At 33.2% G+C, this 22,500-nt stretch overlaps 2 protein-coding genes across 2 annotated transcripts in view; one reads left to right on the forward strand and one right to left on the reverse strand.

Annotated features, from left to right (window-relative positions):
* Positions 1-22,500, forward strand: part of LOC137645941 (ubiquitin-conjugating enzyme E2 Z-like) — a 232,768-nt gene that overhangs the window by 26,663 nt on the left and 183,605 nt on the right. The gene's annotated exons all lie outside the window — the stretch shown is intronic.
* Positions 18,596-22,500, reverse strand: part of LOC137644988 (trans-1,2-dihydrobenzene-1,2-diol dehydrogenase-like) — a 15,547-nt gene continuing 11,642 nt past the window's right edge. Inside the window, exons 7-8 of the mRNA XM_068377855.1 lie at positions 21,216-21,366; positions 18,596-19,876 (exon numbers count right to left, since the gene is read on the reverse strand). Coding sequence (XP_068233956.1) covers positions 19,773-19,876; positions 21,216-21,366 — 255 coding nt within the window. The 3' untranslated portion in view covers positions 18,596-19,772. The remainder of the gene's footprint in view (positions 19,877-21,215; positions 21,367-22,500) is intronic.

The raw sequence follows: 22,500 nt of genomic DNA on the forward strand, positions 1-22,500 counted from the left end.
GCACTTCCCCCAATTTTAGGGGGTAGCCGACATCAAACAAATGAAACAGAAAAGGGGACCTCTCCTCTCTACGTTCCTCCCTGCCTGACAAGGGACTCAACCGAGTTCGACTGGTACTGCTAGGGGTGCCACAGCCCACCCTCCCCCTTTATCCACCACAGATGAAGTTTCATAACACTGAAACCCCTACTGCTGCTACCTCCGCGGTCATCCAAGGCACCGGAGGAAGCAGCAGGGCCTACTGGAACTGCGTCACAATCGCTCGCCATTCATTCCTATTTCTAGCACGCTCTCTTGCCTTTCTCACATCTATCCTCCTATCACCCAGAGCTTCCTTCACTCCATCCATCCACCCAAACCTTGGCCTTCCTCTTGTACTTCTCCCATCAACTCTTGCATTCATTACCTTTAGCAGACAGCAATTTTCCATTCTCTCAACATGGCCAAACCACCTCAACACATCCATATCCACTCTGGCTGCTAACTCATTTCTTACAACCGTTCTCACCCTGACTACTTCGTTCCTAACCCTATCTACTCGAGATAGTGTGTGTGTGTGTGTGTGGCGAGTTCTAATGTTTGAAAAACGAGTAAATTGGATAAACAAAATAATAATAATGATAACAATAATAATAATTATTATTATTAATATTATTATTATTATTATCATCATCATTATTATTATTACTATTATTATTATTTAGTTTATCCAATTTTCTCGTTTGTCAAACATTAGAACTCGCCACACACACACACACACACACACACACACACACACACACACACACACGAGAACGTTTGTAAAAAATACCAGCACTCTGAACTTACACTTTCCCTCCTGGTTCTAGACATATCGTCTGGGAATCAACTCAAGCGCCAGGCTAATCCAGGAGGTTTAGGTGTTAAACCTCCTTGAGGATAATTCGCTTCTTTTATGATAACGGTTTTACTTTTTACATCTCGTTTTTGGTTGAAGTTAGTATTTATTGCTATTCATTTTCGTCAAAAGAGTATGTGTTCTTAGAATATTTTATTTTAGTTGTTCGTTGCTTCTTTTGTAGTTTATTTATAACGTTGTATGCTTTCCTCCCTGGGCTATTTTTCGTGTTGGAGCCCTCGGCCTTATAGCATCCTGCTTTTCCCACTAGGGTTGTAGCTTAGCTTATAATAATAATAATAATAATAATAATAATAATAATAACCTTTACCACTCCTATATCACACCCTTTGCCTTTTTTTTCTTATTTGGTTGTATTTGTGGAAGCATTCGTTTTGTTTTTTTCTGATATTAAAAAATTCCATATAAAAAAAAACCTAGATAATATCCACTATCAGAATATGCCCATCTATATGCATGAATTATCTCTCTCTTACTCTCTCATGTCTTCATGAACGCCAATAATAACGCATGGTAAACGAACTGTAATTAATTTACCATGTTCGTATCTTGCCTATCTATTAGTGTGTAAAATAATCATCATTCTTTGCAATCTCTTTCGTAATTACTTTTTTTTTCTTTTTTTTTGCCTCATTGTCATAGAAATTGCGTTCGTTTTTATGCCAGAAAACGTCTTCTCTCAGTCATGCGATACTCGTGTTGCCACGGCGACCAATTTCTCTTGAAACAATTATATAAGAGACTGCTATGCCAAGACCCCCCCCCCCTCTCTCTCTCTCTCTCTCTCTCTCTCTCTCTCTCTCTCTCTCTCTCTCTCTCTGTGTGTGTGTGTGACGAGAAACACAGATCTCTTCGTGCTTTAGTCAAAATCCGATGAAATTATAAGATTATCACTAGAAGTCAAATGATATAATAATTATTTCTTTATTCTTGTATTGATTTATTTTTTTCGTAACTCTCGGTCATATGGTTTCATCCTTTTGATTATTTCTTTCACGAGTAGGTCAAATGACCATTTTCAGATATCCATATAAATGTGTGGTAACTAATGATAATAATGATAATGATGATATTAATACCAAGAGTAGGTTTGTTCATTATTAAGTTATTAGTGTAGGTGACCCGGAAAAATTACGGCTTATTATTTAGGTAGATGTACAAATGTAATCCCCTCTCACTAAGGTATAACTATTCCTTTCTACCCGAGGGACGTGGAGAGAGATAAGATGATCGGAATATATATATATATATATATATAGACGACTGGCGAAATCTAACCGAGGCCCTTTGCGTTAATAGGCGTAGGAGATATATATATATATATATATATATATATATATATATATATATATATATATATATATATATATATATATATATATATATATATATATATATATATGTTTAGATTTTATTAATAGCAACATTTTCGGTTTGAGGATACTGTAGTGTTGCATAAATTGCATAAAGATCACAATTAAACGAATTCATAATTTCACCGCCGAGTTACAATCTCCCTTCCATTCCCTCTTTGGTGTTTGACAGTAGAGTGCTCCTTTTACCCAGGACCCACTCTATGTGAGTCTTGCTTTTACCTAACCGCTATTTTCACCAATAGTTAGTTTTATCAATTCCACGTTTTAGTAGATTCTGGTATTCAAAGTAAGTTTATAACATGTTTTTTTTTTTTTTTATTCTTAGTGTAATTTGTCTCAATTTGTGTTGATATATGTGAAAAGTAACAATATTAAGCAGCGTGCATCCGAAAACATACTCCTATCCTTGACTTCGGCGGGTGTTATTAAATTTAGATTTACCATCACGATACTTTATAATATATCTATTTATTTAACATTATTTATTAACAAAACCTTTATCTAAGGGAGAAATTTAGATTAATAAATAAGTTTCGATTCACATTACTTGGTAATCATTTGAAAACAATGATGGTATTCGGACAAAAATACTTCCGACCAATCAGCTATTAGGAAATTTTCCGACCTAAAAGGGTATCTCTGCGAGTCGGTGCAAATATGCCTCGCTAAAAAAAATTGAATACAGTCGTTAGTTGGCGTACTTATTAATCGATAGTGTTGGTTTCCTTTCCTTATTCTAACTCAGTTACTTAACTCTATCTAAATATCTCACAATTTGTCCCCCGACGGAGACCTTTTACCTAACTATCAGAGGTCAATCCACCTTCGAAAATCCTCTTCTTTTTAATTTTGTTCTTTTAGGATTCTATCAAGTTTCTGAATACATTTTCTTATACATGTTTGTTTCCTTCCAAACAATATTAAAACAAACGATATAATTTTTATTTTGGAGTACCCCCCACCCCTCTGATTTTAGCCACGAGCCGCCACTGGTCATAACAACAACAACAACTTACTTTTACGGGTTTATTTCTCGCCCTCCATCAGACAATAAAGTCTGTTCAGGCGGGCCTTGGTGTGTGAAAATAATTTCTTTCCAGTTAATATTTTGCTCTGTATCTTATCAGTTATTTCGCTAGCATTTGTATTCAGGCTTAATAGTTTTCAGGTCACTGTTATAACACTTTCTAAAAAGATAAGTCTTCAGGTTTTTCTTGAAAGCTGCCACTTTGTTGCTATTCTTGATATCGAGTGGAAGGTCGTTGAAGAGTCTCGGTGCAGCATAACTAAACGCTCTTCCTCCTATTGCATGATTCACGCTGATTTCGAATAGTCTATGTGGGTCATGGGCATGTCTAACTCTTACAGCAGCGCTGGTAGCTTGAGGGTAGGGGACCAAGCAATCACGAAGATATTTAGGCTTATCACTTGTAAGTGCTTTGTGAGTCATCAAGCAAATCTTAAATTCAATTCTAGCCTTAACAGGTAACCAATGTAGATCGATCAATGCAGGAGTCATTCTTTCCCGTAGTTTAATGCCTTTTATCAGTCTAGCCGCCCGGTTTTGCACATTTTGAAGCTTTCTTAGTAGTGTATTGGGCAATTTGTAGTACAGAGAATTGCAGTAATCAAGCCTTGATATTACGTGAATCATCACTAAAATTTTTGTACTGCCCTCTGTTAAATATTTTCTAATAAATGCTATGTTTCTCAGGTGATAGTTACACACTTTCACTGCGTTCACTATTTGGTCCATCATTGACAAATTACAATCTATCAGTACACCCCAAAACAACAACAACAACAACAATAATAATAATAATAATAATAATAATAATAATAATAGAGTTACAGTAGACATTAAGGAAGGAGAAAAGTTACCTCTGGAGCTATCGCTCACTGATTCGTTTTAAGGTGAATAGTGAGACGTGTGTTGAATCATAAATCTTCCAATATGATGTTCAGGTATCAACGGCGATCAATAGAAATGTACTGAAAAAGAGTTCCCTTTTATTTCTGCTGACATTACGAAACAATAACGTTTAGCAATATCATCATCATCACCTGCTACGCCCATTGACGTAAAGGGCCTCTGTTATGACAGTGTCCTTCCCTTCGTGATTGCAAACACCTTGAAAATAATCAGAATGCGGATTGGAAAGAAAAATCTGTCTTTTGTGCATTTTTTTATGTCTTCAACAAACCCGCCGAGTGAGTAGTGTCCCAAGATGCAGGGCCGCCATCTTTGACTCGGTGACAACGGCTACAACAGACTGTATAAGAATTATACGCCGATGTCAAACATTTAATGGAAAAACAAACTAAATATACGTAATATTCATGTCAAATACCACTAAAACATCGCATTAGATACCTCTTTCTTATTGTTTCTTATTGCTTTTTATTGTTACTTATTGCTTCTTATAGTTTCTTATTGCTTTTTATTGTTACTTATTGCTTCTTGTTGTTTCTTATTGCTTTTTATTGTTACTTATTGCTTCTTATAGTTTCTTATTGCTTTTTATTGTTACGTATTGCTTCTTATTGTTTCTTATTGCTTTTTATTGTTACTTATTGCTTCTTATTGTTTCTTATTGCTTTTTATTGTTACTTATTGCTTCTTATAGTTTCTTATTGCTTTTTATTGTTACTTATTGCTTCTTATTGTTTCTTATTGCTTTTTATTGTTACTTATTGCTTCTTATTGTTTCTTATTGCTTTTTAGTTACTTATTGCTTCTTATCGTTTCTTAGTGCTTTTTATTGTTATTTATTGCTTCTTATTGTTTCTTACTGCTTCTTATTGTTACTTATTGCTTTTTATTGTTACTTATTGCTTCTTATTGTTTTTTATTGCTTTTTATTGTTATTTATTGCTTCTTATTGTTTCTTATTGCTTTTTATCGTTACTTTATTGTTATTTATTGCTTCTTATTGTTTCTTATTGCTTTTTATCGTTACTTATTGCTTCTTATAGTTTCATATTGCTTTTTATTGTTACTTATTGCTTCTTGTTGTTTCTTATTGCTTTTTATTGTTACTTATTGCTTCTTATTGTTTCTTATTGCTTCTTTTTGCTTTTTATTGTTACTTATTGCTTCTTATAGTTTCTTATTGCTTTTTATTGTTACTTATTGCTTCTTATTGTTTCTTATTGCTTTTTATCGTTACTTATTGCTTCTTATAGTTTCTTATTGCTTTTTATTGTTACTTATTGCTTCTTATTGTTTCTTATTGCTTTTTAGTTACTTATTGCTTCTTATCGTTTCTTAGTGCTTTTTATTGTTATTTATTGCTTCTTATTGTTTCTTACTGCTTCTTATTGTTACTTATTGCTTTTTATTGTTACTTATTGCTTCTTATTGTTTTTTATTGCTTTTTATTGTTATTTATTGCTTCTTATTGTTTCTTATTGCTTTTTATCGTTACTTTATTGTTATTTATTGCTTCTTATTGTTTCTTATTGCTTTTTATTGTTACTTATTGCTTCTTATAGTTTCTTATTGCTTTTTATTGTTACTTATTGCTTCTTGTTGTTTCTTATTGCTTTTTATCGTTACTTATTGCTTCTTATAGTTTCTTATTGCTTTTTATTGTTACTTATTGCTTCTTATAGTTTCTTATTGCTTTTTATTGTTACTTATTGCTTCTTGTGGTTTCTTATTGCTTTTTATTGTTACTTATTGCTTCTTATTGTTTCTTATTTTTTCTTATTGTTTTTTATTGTTACTTATTGCTTCTTATTGTTTCTTATTGCTTTTTATTGTTACTTATTGCTTCTTATAGTTTCTTATTGCTTTTTATTGTTACTTATTGCTTCTTGTGGTTTCTTATTGCTTTTTATTGTTACTTATTGCTTCTTATTGCTTCTTATTGTTTCTTATTGCTTTGTATTGTTACTTATTGCTTCTTATTGTTTCTTATTGCTTTTTATTGTTACTTATTGCTTCTTATTGTTTCTTATTGCTTTATATTGTTACTTATTGCTTCTTATTGTTTCTTATTGCTTTTTATTGTTACTTATTGCTTCTTATTGTTTCTTATTGCTTTTTATTGTTACTTATTGCTTCTTATTGTTACTTATTGCTTCTTATTGCTTTTTATTGTTGCTTCCTATTGTCTTATAGTACAATCGCTGCTGGGGTTCGGTGTCGAATATTCCCGCCAATTGTATAGTACTTAGCTTTTTTAAACATTAATAGGAAATTATAATTGCCTGCTAAACTTCCTACAAGTAGTACAGAAAGTTACGTTTACGAAAATATTACCAAAGAGAGACCTATTGCTGTATCTATCCGATGGCAGTGTGTCGTCTCACCTATAGACTAGATCAAGATAAAATTATCACAGAAAACTTTGCACTGACAGATGAAAAAGCACGAATGTATTTTTTCAGGGGAAACTGTTTCATTTAGGTTTCTGCATATCTCCATTCTTCATTAAATTCTATTTTAGATAATTGCTTTATTAATTGCTTAAGATTCTCAGTTCCTTAGAAGAACTTTAGCTCACGGATGTCTAGCATTTGCCTAATGAATATTGTATTAGAAATTGATGGACATAGTAAAAAAAAATGTAATAAAACAGAAAAGTTGTCTTTGACTTTTATCTCTCTTCTTTAGCTAAATGGTACTGTCACTGTCATACAAGTATCCTGGAGAAGGGTTCGATTCCTGGCCAGTCACATGCTATTGTCTTTGAGTGATTTCACCTTGGGACCTGGTCCCGAGATCAGTAAAAGAATCCAGCCATTCATGTATTAAAATACATGGCTTAATTGAATATGAAAAACACGTTTAAATGTGCAAGTATACTGTAAGGTCACTGAAATGTTAGGGTATAAAGGTAGAATATGAGGGTAAGAATCACGGCATTGGAAACAAGATGAAACCATGAAACCTGGATAGTCGCAGAATTATGTATTAACAATGAAACTTGGGTCTTACCAAAGGCAAAAAATACGTATTAAATAACACTTATGCAGAGGATATACAAACGAATTTGCTTGAAAAACATGATTGAAATCTGAAAAATTAAACGTTATGATAGAATATACTGTACGTTTAATGCGTTGCCGCTAAAATACAAGAAATTTAGTAGAGTAAAAAAGAAGAGGCTTTACAGCTGTTTAACGATATATTGTAGGCCTACTGTACCTTGCGTAAGATAGGCAACAATAGGCTAACTATGAGCCTACTTATAAGACGTTATCAGAATGTTAAGATTACTTAAAAGGGAAGCAAATCGGTAAATATATAATACTTTAATTTCTAGCCATATACATTAACCATATATTTTCCTAGTCGCTATTTTGTGTTTTATGCATTTATGACCACCCGTTCATGAGTATTTGGACCCCTTTATATAAACACAATGGGGGACCCCAGTGGGAAACCGTGTTTTTTTTTTTTTTTTTTTTTTTTTTTTTTTTTTTTTTTTTTTTTTTTTTTTTTTTTTTTGTGGAAACGTCATAAACGGGTGATTTGCAGCAATAATAACGGTCAGAAAAGTAAAATTAGCCCAAGATAACCCGTTGGAAAAATATATGGTTCATGTGAATGAGTGAAAACAGGCCAAAACGTGATTATTTAACTTTTGAGATTTATAAAAGGAAACAGAACCTAAGAAACCTACATAACCTAACCTAGTAGTTCAAAGATCACAACCCCTAGCCGGGGGCAAGCCTCTAGGACCCCCCTTCCCAGGTCACAAACGAAGTAAATCACAAATAAATCCTTCCATTACAAAAAAGTAAATCACAAATAATTCCTTACCTTATGGCTTGGCAATCTTTACAAAAGCTTTGCAGTAGAAAGTGTGCTGACCTTCCATGAAAATTAAGTCAGAATCGGACCTTTGAGGCATTATTTCGCTGTATAATTAAACATAAGTAACAATAGCTTTACACTGAACGGAGAGCATTTCTATCATAATCAATTGCCGACATAAACGAAATTACATTAAATGTGCTTCCCTTGAGTTCCCTCTTGGAGACATCTTTACGAGATGGTGGTTAAGTTGAAACTGAAGACGAAGGAAGGAAAAAATGGCGGCTGTAGAACAACATCCGGGAATTTATGAAGACGTACTTGTGAGCTGTTAGTTGGTTTAAAAAAACCAACTGACAAATACGTCATTGTAAATGCACAGAAAGCTCCCCAAACCATGGGGAAAAAACGCCTGCGCAGTAAGTCCCCTTCAGTCTCTCAGATGTAAACAATGAACTTAGAGTGAAAATCATACTTCACATTTTAATAGACTGATATGTAAGTTATTAGGCCCCAGCCCCTATTAAACATATAGAGAAAAACACTAAACTAGCCAGCACTTGTCCATTTCTTAGAGCAAATTCCAGTTTCGCTAGAAATTACAGTATTAAATATTTACCAAAAAATCATAAGAATTTTACACAAGTCAATTAAAACAGAACAGATTCTCTGTTCTGTTCCATGATTTTTATATTTTTCCTCCAACAAATAATGAAGAATACGTTGCTGCTTGGTGATGGATGACTGAGCATTCGAACCAGCCGAAAACAGGAATTAACCAGTATACTGCTAAGCGCTTTCGTGTTATTTTTCACACCTCTTCGCGAAGTTTCAAGGGCTTCAGCGGAAACTGTACCCAAAAACTTTTGGAAAGTGAAATGTTAAGACCTCCTGGTATATTGACCATTGTATTCATAAAACACAGAAACTACTGTATATGTGATGACACACACACACACACACACACACACACATATATATATATATATATATATATATATATATATATATATATATATATGTGTGTGTGTGTGTGTGTGTGTGTGTGTGTGTGTGTATGTATATATATATGCATATAAATAAAAAAAAAAATATATATATATATATATATATATATATATATATATATATATATATATATATATATATATATATATATATATATTGTGATGCTTTATTGGGCATTTTCTTTTTCTTTCATTAAGCACCACTTTAATATTATTTTAATTAAATAAATGTATCTCTTCAATCCTTTCAGTGCAAAAATATTATTTAATTCTAGACCCTCAGGAAAGTGGGTGATGGTAAAATGCCGCATAGTTCCTTAACTTTACTTCTGGAACTTTGATGTACATTAGCTTTACAGTAATCTTCTACATGGGTTTAAATACAGACTGGATCAATAAAATTTCTTGAAGATTGGAGGCTGCAACCGTAGACTTCTGCTACACTTCAGCATTCGGGATGCGAAACACTTGACTTCTATTTATGCGGTTTGGGGATCGCTTCTTCATAGCTGTGTCTTCTCATAGACACGCTTCTTGGTAATTTCTCCTTCATCGAAGATAATCTCGTACCTCCCGGATGAAAGGTAATTTGTTGGCAGTTAGGGAACTAGGTCCCTTCGTTGTCCGTCTTTGTAAATATCTTGTTGTTAACTTGACGTTTCGTTAGTGCAGCCCATTTTGTGCACCAGAGGTAAGGCCTCCCCCAAGACGGGGGGAGAGGGAGAAGGGACAACCGTTTAACGCGGTTACTTGTAGGGAAGAGCTGGTTCCTCGATGCGCTTGTTGCTTAAGTATCCCAGAACAAGGGCGTTGTAATTGCGTCACGTCATGTGACTCTTCTTGTGTTCTATTGGTCCCTTCTTCTGACGTAATGGTAACGTCATACATATGTCACTTCCGATTTCTCGGCAAGGTAACCGACGCGCATTCCAATTGCGTTGTTTTGGCCAATTTATCGCATATGTCAGCACTTTTCACAAACAGTGCCTCTCGAGTACCCTCTCACTCTGATTTTATTTTTCTCGTCTCTCTCTCTCTCTCTCTCTCTCTCTCTCTCTCTCTCTCTCTCTCTCTCTCTTCATTTCAATGTCTCTCTATCGTTTAACTAACGAATAAAACTCATAAAATACTTGACCAAATACACATATCACCTTTTCAGTACGAAATATTTTCCTTTACATGACACCACTCGGTCACGTACCTGAATTCCTGTGGAATTCACATCTTATTAACTCATTTCATGGTTTACCCAAAAATAATTCATCAATAATTCATCATCACCAAAAGAAATACATTTCAACACAATAAATCAAAAACATCATCATCAAATAATATGCATTTCAATGCAATAAATCAAAATCATCATCATCATCAAATAATATGCACCTTAGTGCAGTAAATCAAAATCAGCTTCATCAAAAGAAAACCATCATCAATCATTTTTAAAATAATGCAATTGCATAAGTTTATCATCAATATATGTTTAGGAAAAACTTCCTGTTCCCTTCAAATAATTCAACACAATATTGAAACATATTATTTTTCTTAATTCTTGATAATGGAATATTTAACCCTTAATTCACTGGGTACGTAAGGCAAAATCAATAATGTCTTCTGTGTTAAACTGTGCAATCAATTAGCAAATGCCTTTACCTTTAACTTCTATTCAACTCATATTTTCCATTACCTATGACCTCAAAATCTTGGTCTTATTGATGTAAACACAAAAATCATTTCTTCAATGCAATGCAATAAATGGCAGAAAATAAATGTTCAAACATACATAATATCAATTCAAATCAATCAAAATATTTCTGCAACAAAAAATATAATTATGTGTCATGCACATTATAACTCATTAAGAGTATTACTCATTTGTAATCAGTATCAATAAACATTTGTAAAATATCATTATGGTACCTTATTTACTCATCAACATTATCATGATAAATCATTGTTAATTAATGGCATCAAAAGAAATATTTCTCACCTTCTTCATAAAAATAATGAGTAAAATCAAAAACTCAAATATATCAATGTCTTAAATCATCAAACATCATAATCATTTCATAATAAAGAAACATATTCAATACATAACAAAATCATGTTTATAAATTTGAATCTTATTTGCACCTTGTCTGCGTATTATTTTTATCTCAAGAACTTCAATTCTCAACTATATACATATTACATTCAGAAGGATATTCATAAAATCCAAGTGACAGGAACTTACATTTCAATGTTAAAACTTTTCTTTAAAGAAACCAATTGCAGACTGTCTCAATTAAACACCTTATTTATCCTTTCTTCAAGGATTCATCTACTACACAGGCATAAAAATCATTTCGGGTGTTTCCACACACACTTTTTTTTTTTAACTTCAAAATGAAAGGTTTAATTATTGTAACTCACCATATGTACTTAATTGTTCACTATTACCTGCATAATTATTATGGGCCTAAAATAACCCTTTGAGACATTCAACTTCAAAGTTCATTATTGGTGCACATCTTATCTTTTAATCACTTAAATCTTTCTTTCTTCATAATTATTTAAGTTAACTTCATCATCATCAAAACATAATAAAATTCATTGTATACATGCATGTTTATCATTGTTACACGTGTTACACCAAAAAAAAATATCAATCAATGCATCGCCTATAAAATGCAATAATAATTCTTTTGCTCTAATGGCATCATTATTTATTCAAACTTGCAAACAAAATCAATACATTTGTAAATATTCAATCACCTATGGGTTCATATTTCACCTGTCTTCATTACCCATAACTTTATCAAAAACTTTTCATCTTAGTTTGCAACTCAATATTCTCTGTGGTCCCTTAATTAATTGTTTGGAGACATTTATGATTTGGACCTTCTTTGTTGATTACGGAATACATATTCAAATCCTAGGATAACACACTTTACATAATTAAAGATTTCACTCATTTGTTACCCTCAATATTTGTATGAGTGCCCAGATATTTTTATTTCATTTCCCAAGGAGTTTAGTAGTCTTTCTTAAATCTACCTAACAAAAAAAAATCTGTTTCCCATATACCGAGTTATTTCAAAGTAAATTTGTTCTCTTTAAGTAATTGTTATTAGTCTTCTATGTTGGTCTATATATAGTTCGCAGGACATCCTCAACCCCTTGCTATTATTTTATTTGCCCCTTTTTTTTTTTCTCTATTTTAACTTGACTTATCATGGCTTATTTCACCCTTCTTACTACAAGAAAAATATTGCACAGTTTTCATTAATCTCTAATAAATTCGGGTGCATTGCCCAAGAGAATATCTATAGACACGAATGTCTAGTTATTTATCCTGGTCTCAAATTATTCTGTTACAGACTCATCAACCATTTCTTTGTTAAATCAAATTCTATGTAGACCAGTATGTTTTTATCATTTGTCAAGTTCTGGGAACAGAGTCCCTGGTAGTCCGTTGGTACCACCACTATGGGATTGAGAAAATGCAATCGTAATTTCTAAAGGATTCTTACCCTTATATGACCTTTATACTTCTTATATGTAGGCTTTAATTTTACGATCTCAAACATCTATCTTAGGTCAAAAATTTATTTCATCATTAAATGCAGTCTTTGATTACTGGATGTCCTACTAACTTGAGCATGAGTTTTTGTTAGTATTTTGTTAGTATGTCAGGAATTTCTATTCATGAACAAGTATTTCTCCCTATTCTTTGTATGTATTCCTTTAAGCAATATGCCATCCTGTTATATGATTCCTATTTTTGGGAGTAATTCATCTACATCATTCCTATTAACCTTTGGTTTCTCTTGTTCTATTTTAATTCTTCCTATTTCTAGGTCTCCTGCCTGACAACTGAAACAAAATATTGGTAGTTATATTTCCTTTTAACATCTTCCTGTCCTTTTAAATAATCTTTATTTTATCATCATAAACCTACCAATAAAGTGATTTATCCTGGACAAACATCCAGTACTTTAAGGCTCCTAAGATTCCTTTTATTCTTTCATCCACAATAGTCCTTCTTGGACTGTAAAATCACAATCATTCTTACGAGCAATAAGCACATATACTCTATGCCCTAAACAAATTTTTAAACTTCTCTAGACCATTATTTGGATAATCTATCCTACTCGGTTATTTTCATTTAATTTAAGACTACTCTCATGATACATTACCCTTCTTCGGGTTTTACCTTTTTAATGAGACATTTCTTTTTATATTTATGAGGCTTCACACTTATTTTTTATAACTCCTGGGTAAGAGATCGGGTTAAGGTAATGTAGGATCAAAATTCATTTCTCTTCATTATTTATAGCCTTCTATTTCATTTGCACACTACATATTTTTTAGGTTAACGTTATTTTAAGGCTTGGGTAATTTAGCAAATACTGCTTATTATCCCTAAGATCCTATCATTCCAAAAAAAATCTTTTACATCTGTCAAATCTTAGTGGAGCAGGATTTCCACTTTAACCCTTATTTCTCTACATATCTTAAATTTATCTACTCTGTTTACTTACCCTATTCAAATCTAGGGATGGGTCACTCTTTAATCTGGTTCTTTATCCTGCTATTCTCCCTATTCTAGACTAGTTCTATTGTTCTTATGGCTCTATATTCTTACTAAACTTAGTAACATCATTCTATAGGCTTATTCTTTCTGTCTCCAAATTTAGATCATCATTCTGTCAATAGTTAGAGGAGCTGAGTGAGCCCGTCGACTTCACTCTAATTTCTAACATTCTTCGAAATGCTAATAGCCGTGAATGGCTTGTATTCTTTGACCATGGTACTTACAATATTTTACTCCTCAATAATCGAGCCAAACATTATTTATTTATCGGGATAGACATGTCATTTATATTCTACTTATGATGATCTACTAGTCTAACTTCTATCCTCATTGGGTAATACATCTCGGGAGATTTATAAGGAGTCTTATTGATTCATTTTAACACTCACCGTGTTCGTTATGGGGCGTTGGCTGATAGGTAATATTTCATGATTCATACCGGTATTTAAAAAGTTTTAATAAGTTTTTGAGTTTCTCTGGGCAGGTTCTGGCGCCGATGTTTCTATTCTTTTCTGCCTAACCTATCGCCTGCAATGGCTAATCTCTGCCTATTTCTCATCTATCCCTATTTCTATGCTCCTTATGGTAAATTTTTTTTTTTGCCCCTTTCTGATTACCTAACTGTAATCTCTACTCCTTTATTTAAGAAGTCATTACCCGCCATTCAGATGAGTTATTTTATCCGGAGTAGTATTAATTAATTAGTGTGCTTGTATTTTCCTTCATCTGAACTTCATTATTGTCTCTTTTGACAGACTCTGGCATCCTATTTTTAGTTAACCTATCTTCTTTATCTCTGCGGGTTATTTTTATTTAGGCATCATTATGACTTCTCTAGCTAAATTCTAGCTTTTTATATTTTCAGTACTGATCAGACTTTATTTATTTAATAGCATCATAGCTCATTTATTATTCATATGCCTATATCTTCATCTTAAATCTTTGTGCCTAACAACAACATATTTCTTTTAATTCTATAAGCCTATAGCTTCAATTGCCTATGACATTTATTTCTTGGAATTCCCTTTTTTTATTTAGGCTATTCTATTTTATTCACGGTATTTCTGTCGACATTCTATTTTATTTATATGGCGCCTGTCACATATTGACAAGGAGTATATCTATTCTTGGCTACTCTTCCTATTTCTCAACTTTATTTCTCCTTGTCTTTTTAATCAATTTCCATTTCCCTTTCTTAGTCTGGAGTCTGTTTCTCATGTCAAATTCGTCTCCTACAAAGTGGCCAGTTTTGTAAAAGACTTGTCTTTGACAAGTAGAATCATACCCTGACTATCTCATTTTTTTCTTTTCTTTATTTTAAGCCTGCACTTCTCACAAACAAAATTCTTACTTCATCATTGTATCGTTTTTGAACGATATCTTAAGGCTCTATTGGGAAATGTTACAAAAAATGACATCTTTATTCATCATTTGGCACATTTTGGCATTTAATTCTCTACCTAACCTGACGGTTCATACCCCTTGATTTTTACTTGTTTGCATTTCATTTCTGCATATCATTTTATTTTCACCCTTAAAATTTGGAAGCAGGTATTTCACAATATTCTATCACTGTATTGCATCCTAGTATATCAACTATATTTGCCAGAGTCTCCATAAGATAAAATAGTCACTTGCAACGTGGATGTACCTCCGCTACATATGCCTATCTTTCCTATATAAAATTTTTCGTCTTCCTGACTTCCTTTCTATCCGGCTAATTATTTTTAATTCTTTTCTTTTCACTATTTGGAGGATTTGTATTTCACTTTCTTTGTGCCGGAGGGCTTTCTGAGAAGTGTCTTTGTTTAATTTCATGATGGGGTTCTTTATCTCTGTGCCTGCCTTTCTCCCTGTATGTTTTCCCTTTTTCATTATTTTACCTGATTTCTATCCCCTTTTTATGTAATCTTTCCCTAGACCTAAATGTGTCATCTTTATTTCTTTAAACTGTCTTTGATCTAAATTTCTGCCCATTATTCTATTTAACTCTAGGGTAATTTTTGCGCCTCGTTCCAGTCTGCTGTTCGAACTTCCCTGCATCTATTTAAACTACTCAAAATTTCTCTGGTAGGATTTTGTGGCTATTAGTCCCTTAGGATTTTTCTTCCTGATTTCCTATCATTTTGCTATTTTCCCTTTTCTTCTTGTAAAACTCATATCTAGGATGCTATTTTTCACATTTTTTTTTTAATGCCTCATTTATTTCAATATATAGGGAATTATCATTAGCAATAAACTTACCTTTAGCAAAGGAATCCTGTTCTTTTTACTGTTGCTACGTGATCCTCCATTTGTGTGGCAAATTCATTTACCGAGCCACCCTCATATTTTACCTATAGGAACTTTCGTAGATTTGTTAACCTGTCTGTCTCTTTGACTGATCGCCATAATTGCCTACATTATTTTTGAAACTCACTCAGATTTGCTGCATTTTTGAATTACTTACCATTCAAGGTTATGTGAGCATCACTTACATTTGTATACACGGTTAACATAGCCTGTTTAATTCTGCTGTCTCATTGTTTATTCTCAGACTAACTATTCTACTTTCAATATCAGCTAACCACTTACACACGGTACATTTCTCTAACCTTCTTTTATCTTGGTTATTCCTACCTATATTTCCACAAAAACTGTGTTAATTTCCCTACTGAATTCATATTAGCGGGGTTAGTAATGTTTGTTAATTCTTCAAACTCACTTTTTTATGGGACTTTGCTCGTTTGTATTTTTCACCTACTTGCGTAATTTTAAATCACATTTCCCTTTTACATATTCTTTGGGCTAACATCATTACCATCACTTTAAAAAAATCACAATACATCTTACTTTACACAAGAAAAAAAATACAAAGTAATTCATGCATCATTCAAAAAACCCTAGCGAATAAAAAAAAATTCCCATTCTTAAACGAGAGACAAGTTTTTTTTTTTTTTTTTCACTTTTAAACTGAGAGACTTATTTAAGAGAGAGATTCTTTTACTCACATTTCTTCATTCTTGTCCTTTTGTTTTCATCTTCTTCGCTTAGGTAATGGTTTCTTGTGTTTAGACTCTTGCTTCGTCTCACGTCCTCACTATTTTTCTGAGTTTCTTGATGTTTATTCTGCAAAGGTGTACAACTGGTATCTGGAAGAATTTAGTCATTAATATATGCACTGAAAAATATCATCACGGCATTTTATCCATTTAAGCTGCCACCATTTGTGATGCTTTATTGGGCATTTTCTTTTTCTTTCATTAAGCACCACTTTAATATTATTTTAATTAAATAAATGTATCTCTTCAATCCTTTCAGTGCAAAAATATTATTTAATTCTAGACCCTCAGGAAAGTGGGTGATGGTAAAATGCCGCATAGTTCCTTAACTTTACTTCTGGAACTTTGATGTACATTAGCTTTACAGTAATCTTCTACATGGGTTTAAATACAGACTGGATCAATAAAATTTCTTGAAGATTGGAGGCTGCAACCGTAGACTTCTGCTACACTTCAGCATTCGGGATGCGAAACACTTGACTTCTATTTATGCGGTTTGGGGATCGCTTCTTCATAGCTGTGTCTTCTCATAGACACGCTTCTTGGTAATTTCTCCTTCATCGAAGATAATCTCGTACCTCCCGGATGAAAGGTAATTTGTTGGCAGTTAGGGAACTAGGTCCCTTCGTTGTCCGTCTTTGTAAATATCTTGTTGTTAACTTGACGTTTCGTTAGTGCAGCCCATTTTGTGCACCAGAGGTAAGGCCTCCCCCAAGACGGGGGGAGAGGGAGAAGGGACAACCGTTTAACGCGGTTACTTGTAGGGAAGAGCTGGTTCCTCGATGCGCTTGTTGCTTAAGTATCCCAGAACAAGGGCGTTGTAATTGCGTCACGTCATGTGACTCTTCTTGTGTTCTATTGGTCCCTTCTTCTGACGTAATGGTAACGTCATACATATGTCACTTCCGATTTCTCGGCAAGGTAACCGACGCGCATTCCAATTGCGTTGTTTTGGCCAATTTATCGCATATGTCAGCACTTTTCACAAACAGTGCCTCTCGAGTACCCTCTCACTCTGATTTTATTTTTCTCGTCTCTCTCTCTCTCTCTCTCTCTCTCTCTCTCTCTCTCTCTCTCTCTCTCTCTCATTTCAATGTCTCTCTATCGTTTAACTAACGAATAAAACTCATAAAATACTTGACCAAATACACATATCACCTTTTCAGTACGAAATATTTTCCTTTACATGACAATATTATATGTATATATTTGTATATGTATATTATAAAACGTGTTCTTTTGAGTTACAGATGCACACAGACACACACGACCGCACACACGCATATATGTGTGTGTGTGTGTGTATATATATATATATATATATATATATATATATATATATATATATATATATATATATATATATATATACAGTATATATATATATATATATATATATATATATATATATATATATGTATATATATATATATATATATATATATATATATATATATATATATATATATATATATATATATATACGCGTGTGTATAAAGGACTAAAAATATAATACCAATATACAATTGCCATGAAGTTATAACGTTTAGAAAACCATTCATTCTAATATACGAATGAACGGAAAACATATTTCCCTAAGAACGGTCATGGCAAGGCTTTGGAGTTTCAGTATTGAAAAAAAAAAAAATCATGCGCGCGCGCACGCTCACTCACCATTTGTAAGCCCATGCTCAACGAAATTGAAAGATATAAATTAGGAAAGACAGAAGACATTATTATGATTTAATATATATTTTTATAAATTAATGAAATTATCAAGTTACAACTCAAATGATAATCCATTTCTGATGAATCTCAGAGGTTCTCTGTTGCGTGTGTGTGTGTGTTGTTTTTTTTTTTTTTTTTTTTTTTTTTTTTTTTTTTTTTTTTTTTTTTTTTTTTTTTTTTTTTTTGTATAATAGGAGCGAGACATCAAGAGTAATTACAGTTTATCACACGAATAGATCTCGGATATTTGATAATTACAATAGTTACATCCTTCCCGTAATTCAATATTTAAAGTTTCTGGCCTTTTGAATTACGGTTTTGAGTCATCAATGCAAAAGGAAAAAAGAAATAGAAATTGTGAAAAGAAAAAAAAAACGTTTAAGGAGAACAGAATATGGTGCAAAAAATATAGCAATATTTATCATAAATCATCTAATCGATCGTATTTGTATGGAATAAATTGCCTATTTTTATGGCGGTGTCATACACTCCACTTTGTGTGAAATGTTACTTAGTATATAAATGTTTGCTCACACTGGCAACACTTACAATAATTCCTTTTATGGTCAATATTTTCCCTTCACTTCACTTTATAGTCCTTAATAACCCTAGACATTTCTATTCATCTTTCGGTCTAGCAAATCGACATTTCCAGTATTCAACGCATGTATGATTTACAGCTTCTTATCCGTAAAGTGGTGTGGAAAGAATAATAATGGGATTAACATTAAGAGACAGAAAAAGAGTAGCATGGATATGAGAGAAAACCGAGATATTCTAACATGTAAGAAAAAGCAATGGACTTAGGCAGGACATGGAATGAGAATGACAGATAATAAATGGACAAGAAGAAAAACAGAATGGGTCTTTAGATGCTGCAAACGAAGCAGGGAAAGACAGAGAAGATGATGGATTGACGGACTAAGAAAATTTGTGGTACAGACTGGCAAAGAAAAGCTATAAACAGACGGGAGTGGAAGGACATGTGTGAGGCCTTTGTCCTGCAATGAGCTAGTAACCGCTGATGATGAGGATGATCCGGTGAGGGACCTTGTGTAACAACATGTAAGAAAAAGAAATGGACGTGGGCCGGACATATAAGGAGGACAGATAATAAATGGACAAGAAGAATAACAGAATGGGTCCTTAGAGATTGCAAACGAAGCAGGGAAAGACAGAGAAGACGATGGATTGATGGACAAAGAAAATTTGTGGTATAAACTGGCAAAGGAAAGCTATAAATAGACGGGAGTGAATGGACATGTCTGAGGCCTTTGTCCTGCAGTGAGCTAGTAACCGCTGATGATGATGATTCAATATGTTGCTAGCCCATTTAGAGGGATCCTGTGTAGCTCTTAGATCCTCAGTCCCGAAGGAGTTCAGTCCTGGTCATATGTCACGCCAACCTGCATCCTGATCTCCTCCATGATTTCGGCAATGAGAATGCTCTCCTGCCAGGGGACGTTTGGACTCTCCAGTAACCCTGTAGCAAAGACAGTTAGGTTAATGAAATACGTATACAATCAATGCAATGTTAACGTAGAATATTATTATTATTATTATTATTATTATTATTATTATTATTATTATTATTATTATTATTATTATTACAAGCTAGTTGGAAAAGCATGACCCTATAAGCCCAAGGGCTCCAACAGGTAAAAATACTCTAATGATGATTTCAAAGAGACCTGCTTAAGGAATGCTACATGAAATGCTTTACAGTGTGCAATTTCAACATTGTGGGGAAATGAGTAGAATTGTATAAAAGGTTAAAATTGGCCTGGGAATGGCTAGCTTGAATTTTACTGGTTTCATTTTGATTTACATGAGATGGATTCACTAAGTACATATCTATTTTTCTTGCTACTTAAATCATTAAACAATTGATTGATTCATTTATTTCTTTATGATTATTTATTCATTCTTGCAGCTAAGGGTATTGATTTTGTATTAGTAATGTTTTTAAACATTTGTAATTTTATTACCTACGCCAACTTCGTACGCGTGTATTTAAGTGTATTTATTTGATTGAATGTCTGTGTGATTGTGATTCGCATAGCTCAAAGAATATTTGACTGAATCTCGTGAATTTTAGTGGGTGTATCGGTCATTACCCAGTGACAATTTATTATATTTTGGGAGTGATTGGGTCAAAAGTCAAGGCCAAGGTCATGAAAAGGTCAAAAACGTCTTTTTACCATATCGTGGCCAATTTTTATCTGATTTGCGTGAAACCAGTACCAAAATGTGCATAATTCAATCGCCTATCTTGTGATACACAACATTTTATAGTGATGTCATTACCCTTTTTACCAAGTTGTGGTCAAAAGTAAATGAACTTGCACAAAGTGCGGGTTTTGTCATTATTCGGCCATTATTATCCGACTTTTATAGGCCATGATGACAAATTTAGATGTCAGATGTGTTTTAGGATCAAATACCCACAACATCATCAGTTTTCTTGGTGACAAAAGGGGCGATGGCGAAGGTATGCGCTCTACCGAGTGCTCGTTCTAGTCTTCGGTATTTTTTCACCTTTAGGTATCTTTTGTGGAAACGCTCTTGGCAAGTACGCGGCCATTCACCTTGTTCCACAAATTATTATTATTATTATTATTATTATTATTATTATTATTATTATTATTATTATTATTATTACTACTTGCTAAGCTGCAACCCTAGTTGGAAAAGCAGGATGCTTTAAGCCCAGGGGCTCCAACAGGGAAAATAGCTCAGTGAGGAAAGGAAATTGCATATGATAATATGCCCTAATGATAATAATGTTAATAGTAATGAAAATAATATTACAATCATACTACCGTTTTGTAAGCATCTGCGAACTTCCTCTGCCTCGTAAATAAATCCTTGAGTTCCATTGAAATTCGTGGGTTGGCCATGGTCTGGATAAGGAACCTCGAATATCCCAGATGGCGTTTCCATGCTCTTCGGGGCCCACATGGGAGAATTGACCTGATCAAATTCAAGGAAAATACGATAAGCTCATTCAGTTGAGGTACAGTTGGCTTCATTAATTCCGATATACTTCCAGGCATCTGGCATCTGTACGTTGTAGCAGGTTTCGTTGTTTAGCAAAAGATAAACTGTTGGAAACGCTCTGTATAACAAAATCGCTAAACTTTTAAACGCATGAACAAAAGTACTTTAGTTAATCTTAAGAAATGTTGTATATAAAAATATTGTTATTTGCTTGACAGCACAAATCCTTTTCATTATGTATTTACAAATTTAGTGACTGTGTTAAACAAGTAGTGTTGCTAACAGTTTCTCTTTAGCTAAACACAGCATCACCTACAATGTACAGCGACATGTCAGACGTCTCCTTAACTTCCCATGAAGGGTACCGGAATTAATGAAGCCAACTGTACCTCGGTGTAAGGCTGTCCAGTAGAATTGCATAAGTTTTCCTTGCAGATTTAGGAAATCCAAATCTTCACAAATTCAAAAGTGCTTTTATTTTGAAAACTGGAAAATATGCCATTTGCTCAATGAACTTTGATGTAATCGTCAAGCAATAATTAAAGTGCCTAATAAGACCTGATTATTCTTCAATTCCTACTTTGCTTTAAGTCAAAATTCACTCATATTCACCAGTATTCAACAAAGGCAAATGTTAGCAAAATTCTATAATATAAGGTTGTTCATGAAGGAGTTACGCTTGAAAATATATCCATTTACAAAGTTAGGAATAATTAAGTTGTAAAAATTATTAGCTAAATATTTAACACGTTACCATTTACATCTAATATTTGCCATTCTATTTTCCCGTTTCCAAAATAATGAACTTTCCAAATTTAAGAAGTAAACATTGTTGTAATATAGAAAGAAAATATGTAGACAGAAGGTTGGTCATGGCACCAGCCACCCGTTGAAATACTACCGCGAGAGTTATTTTTGTCCTTTAACTGGCCAGACAGTACTACATTGGATCTCTCTCGCTTGTTACAGCTCATTTTCCTTTGCCTACTTATCCACCGAATATTCTGGCCTATTCTTTCCACATTCTCCTCTGTCCTCTTACACCTGACAACCCTGAGATTACCAAACAATTCTTCTTCGCTCAAGGGGTTAACTACTGCAATGTAA

Source organism: Palaemon carinicauda, chromosome 8, assembly GCF_036898095.1.
Source record: "Palaemon carinicauda isolate YSFRI2023 chromosome 8, ASM3689809v2, whole genome shotgun sequence".
Lineage (NCBI taxonomy): Eukaryota > Metazoa > Arthropoda > Malacostraca > Decapoda > Palaemonidae > Palaemon > Palaemon carinicauda.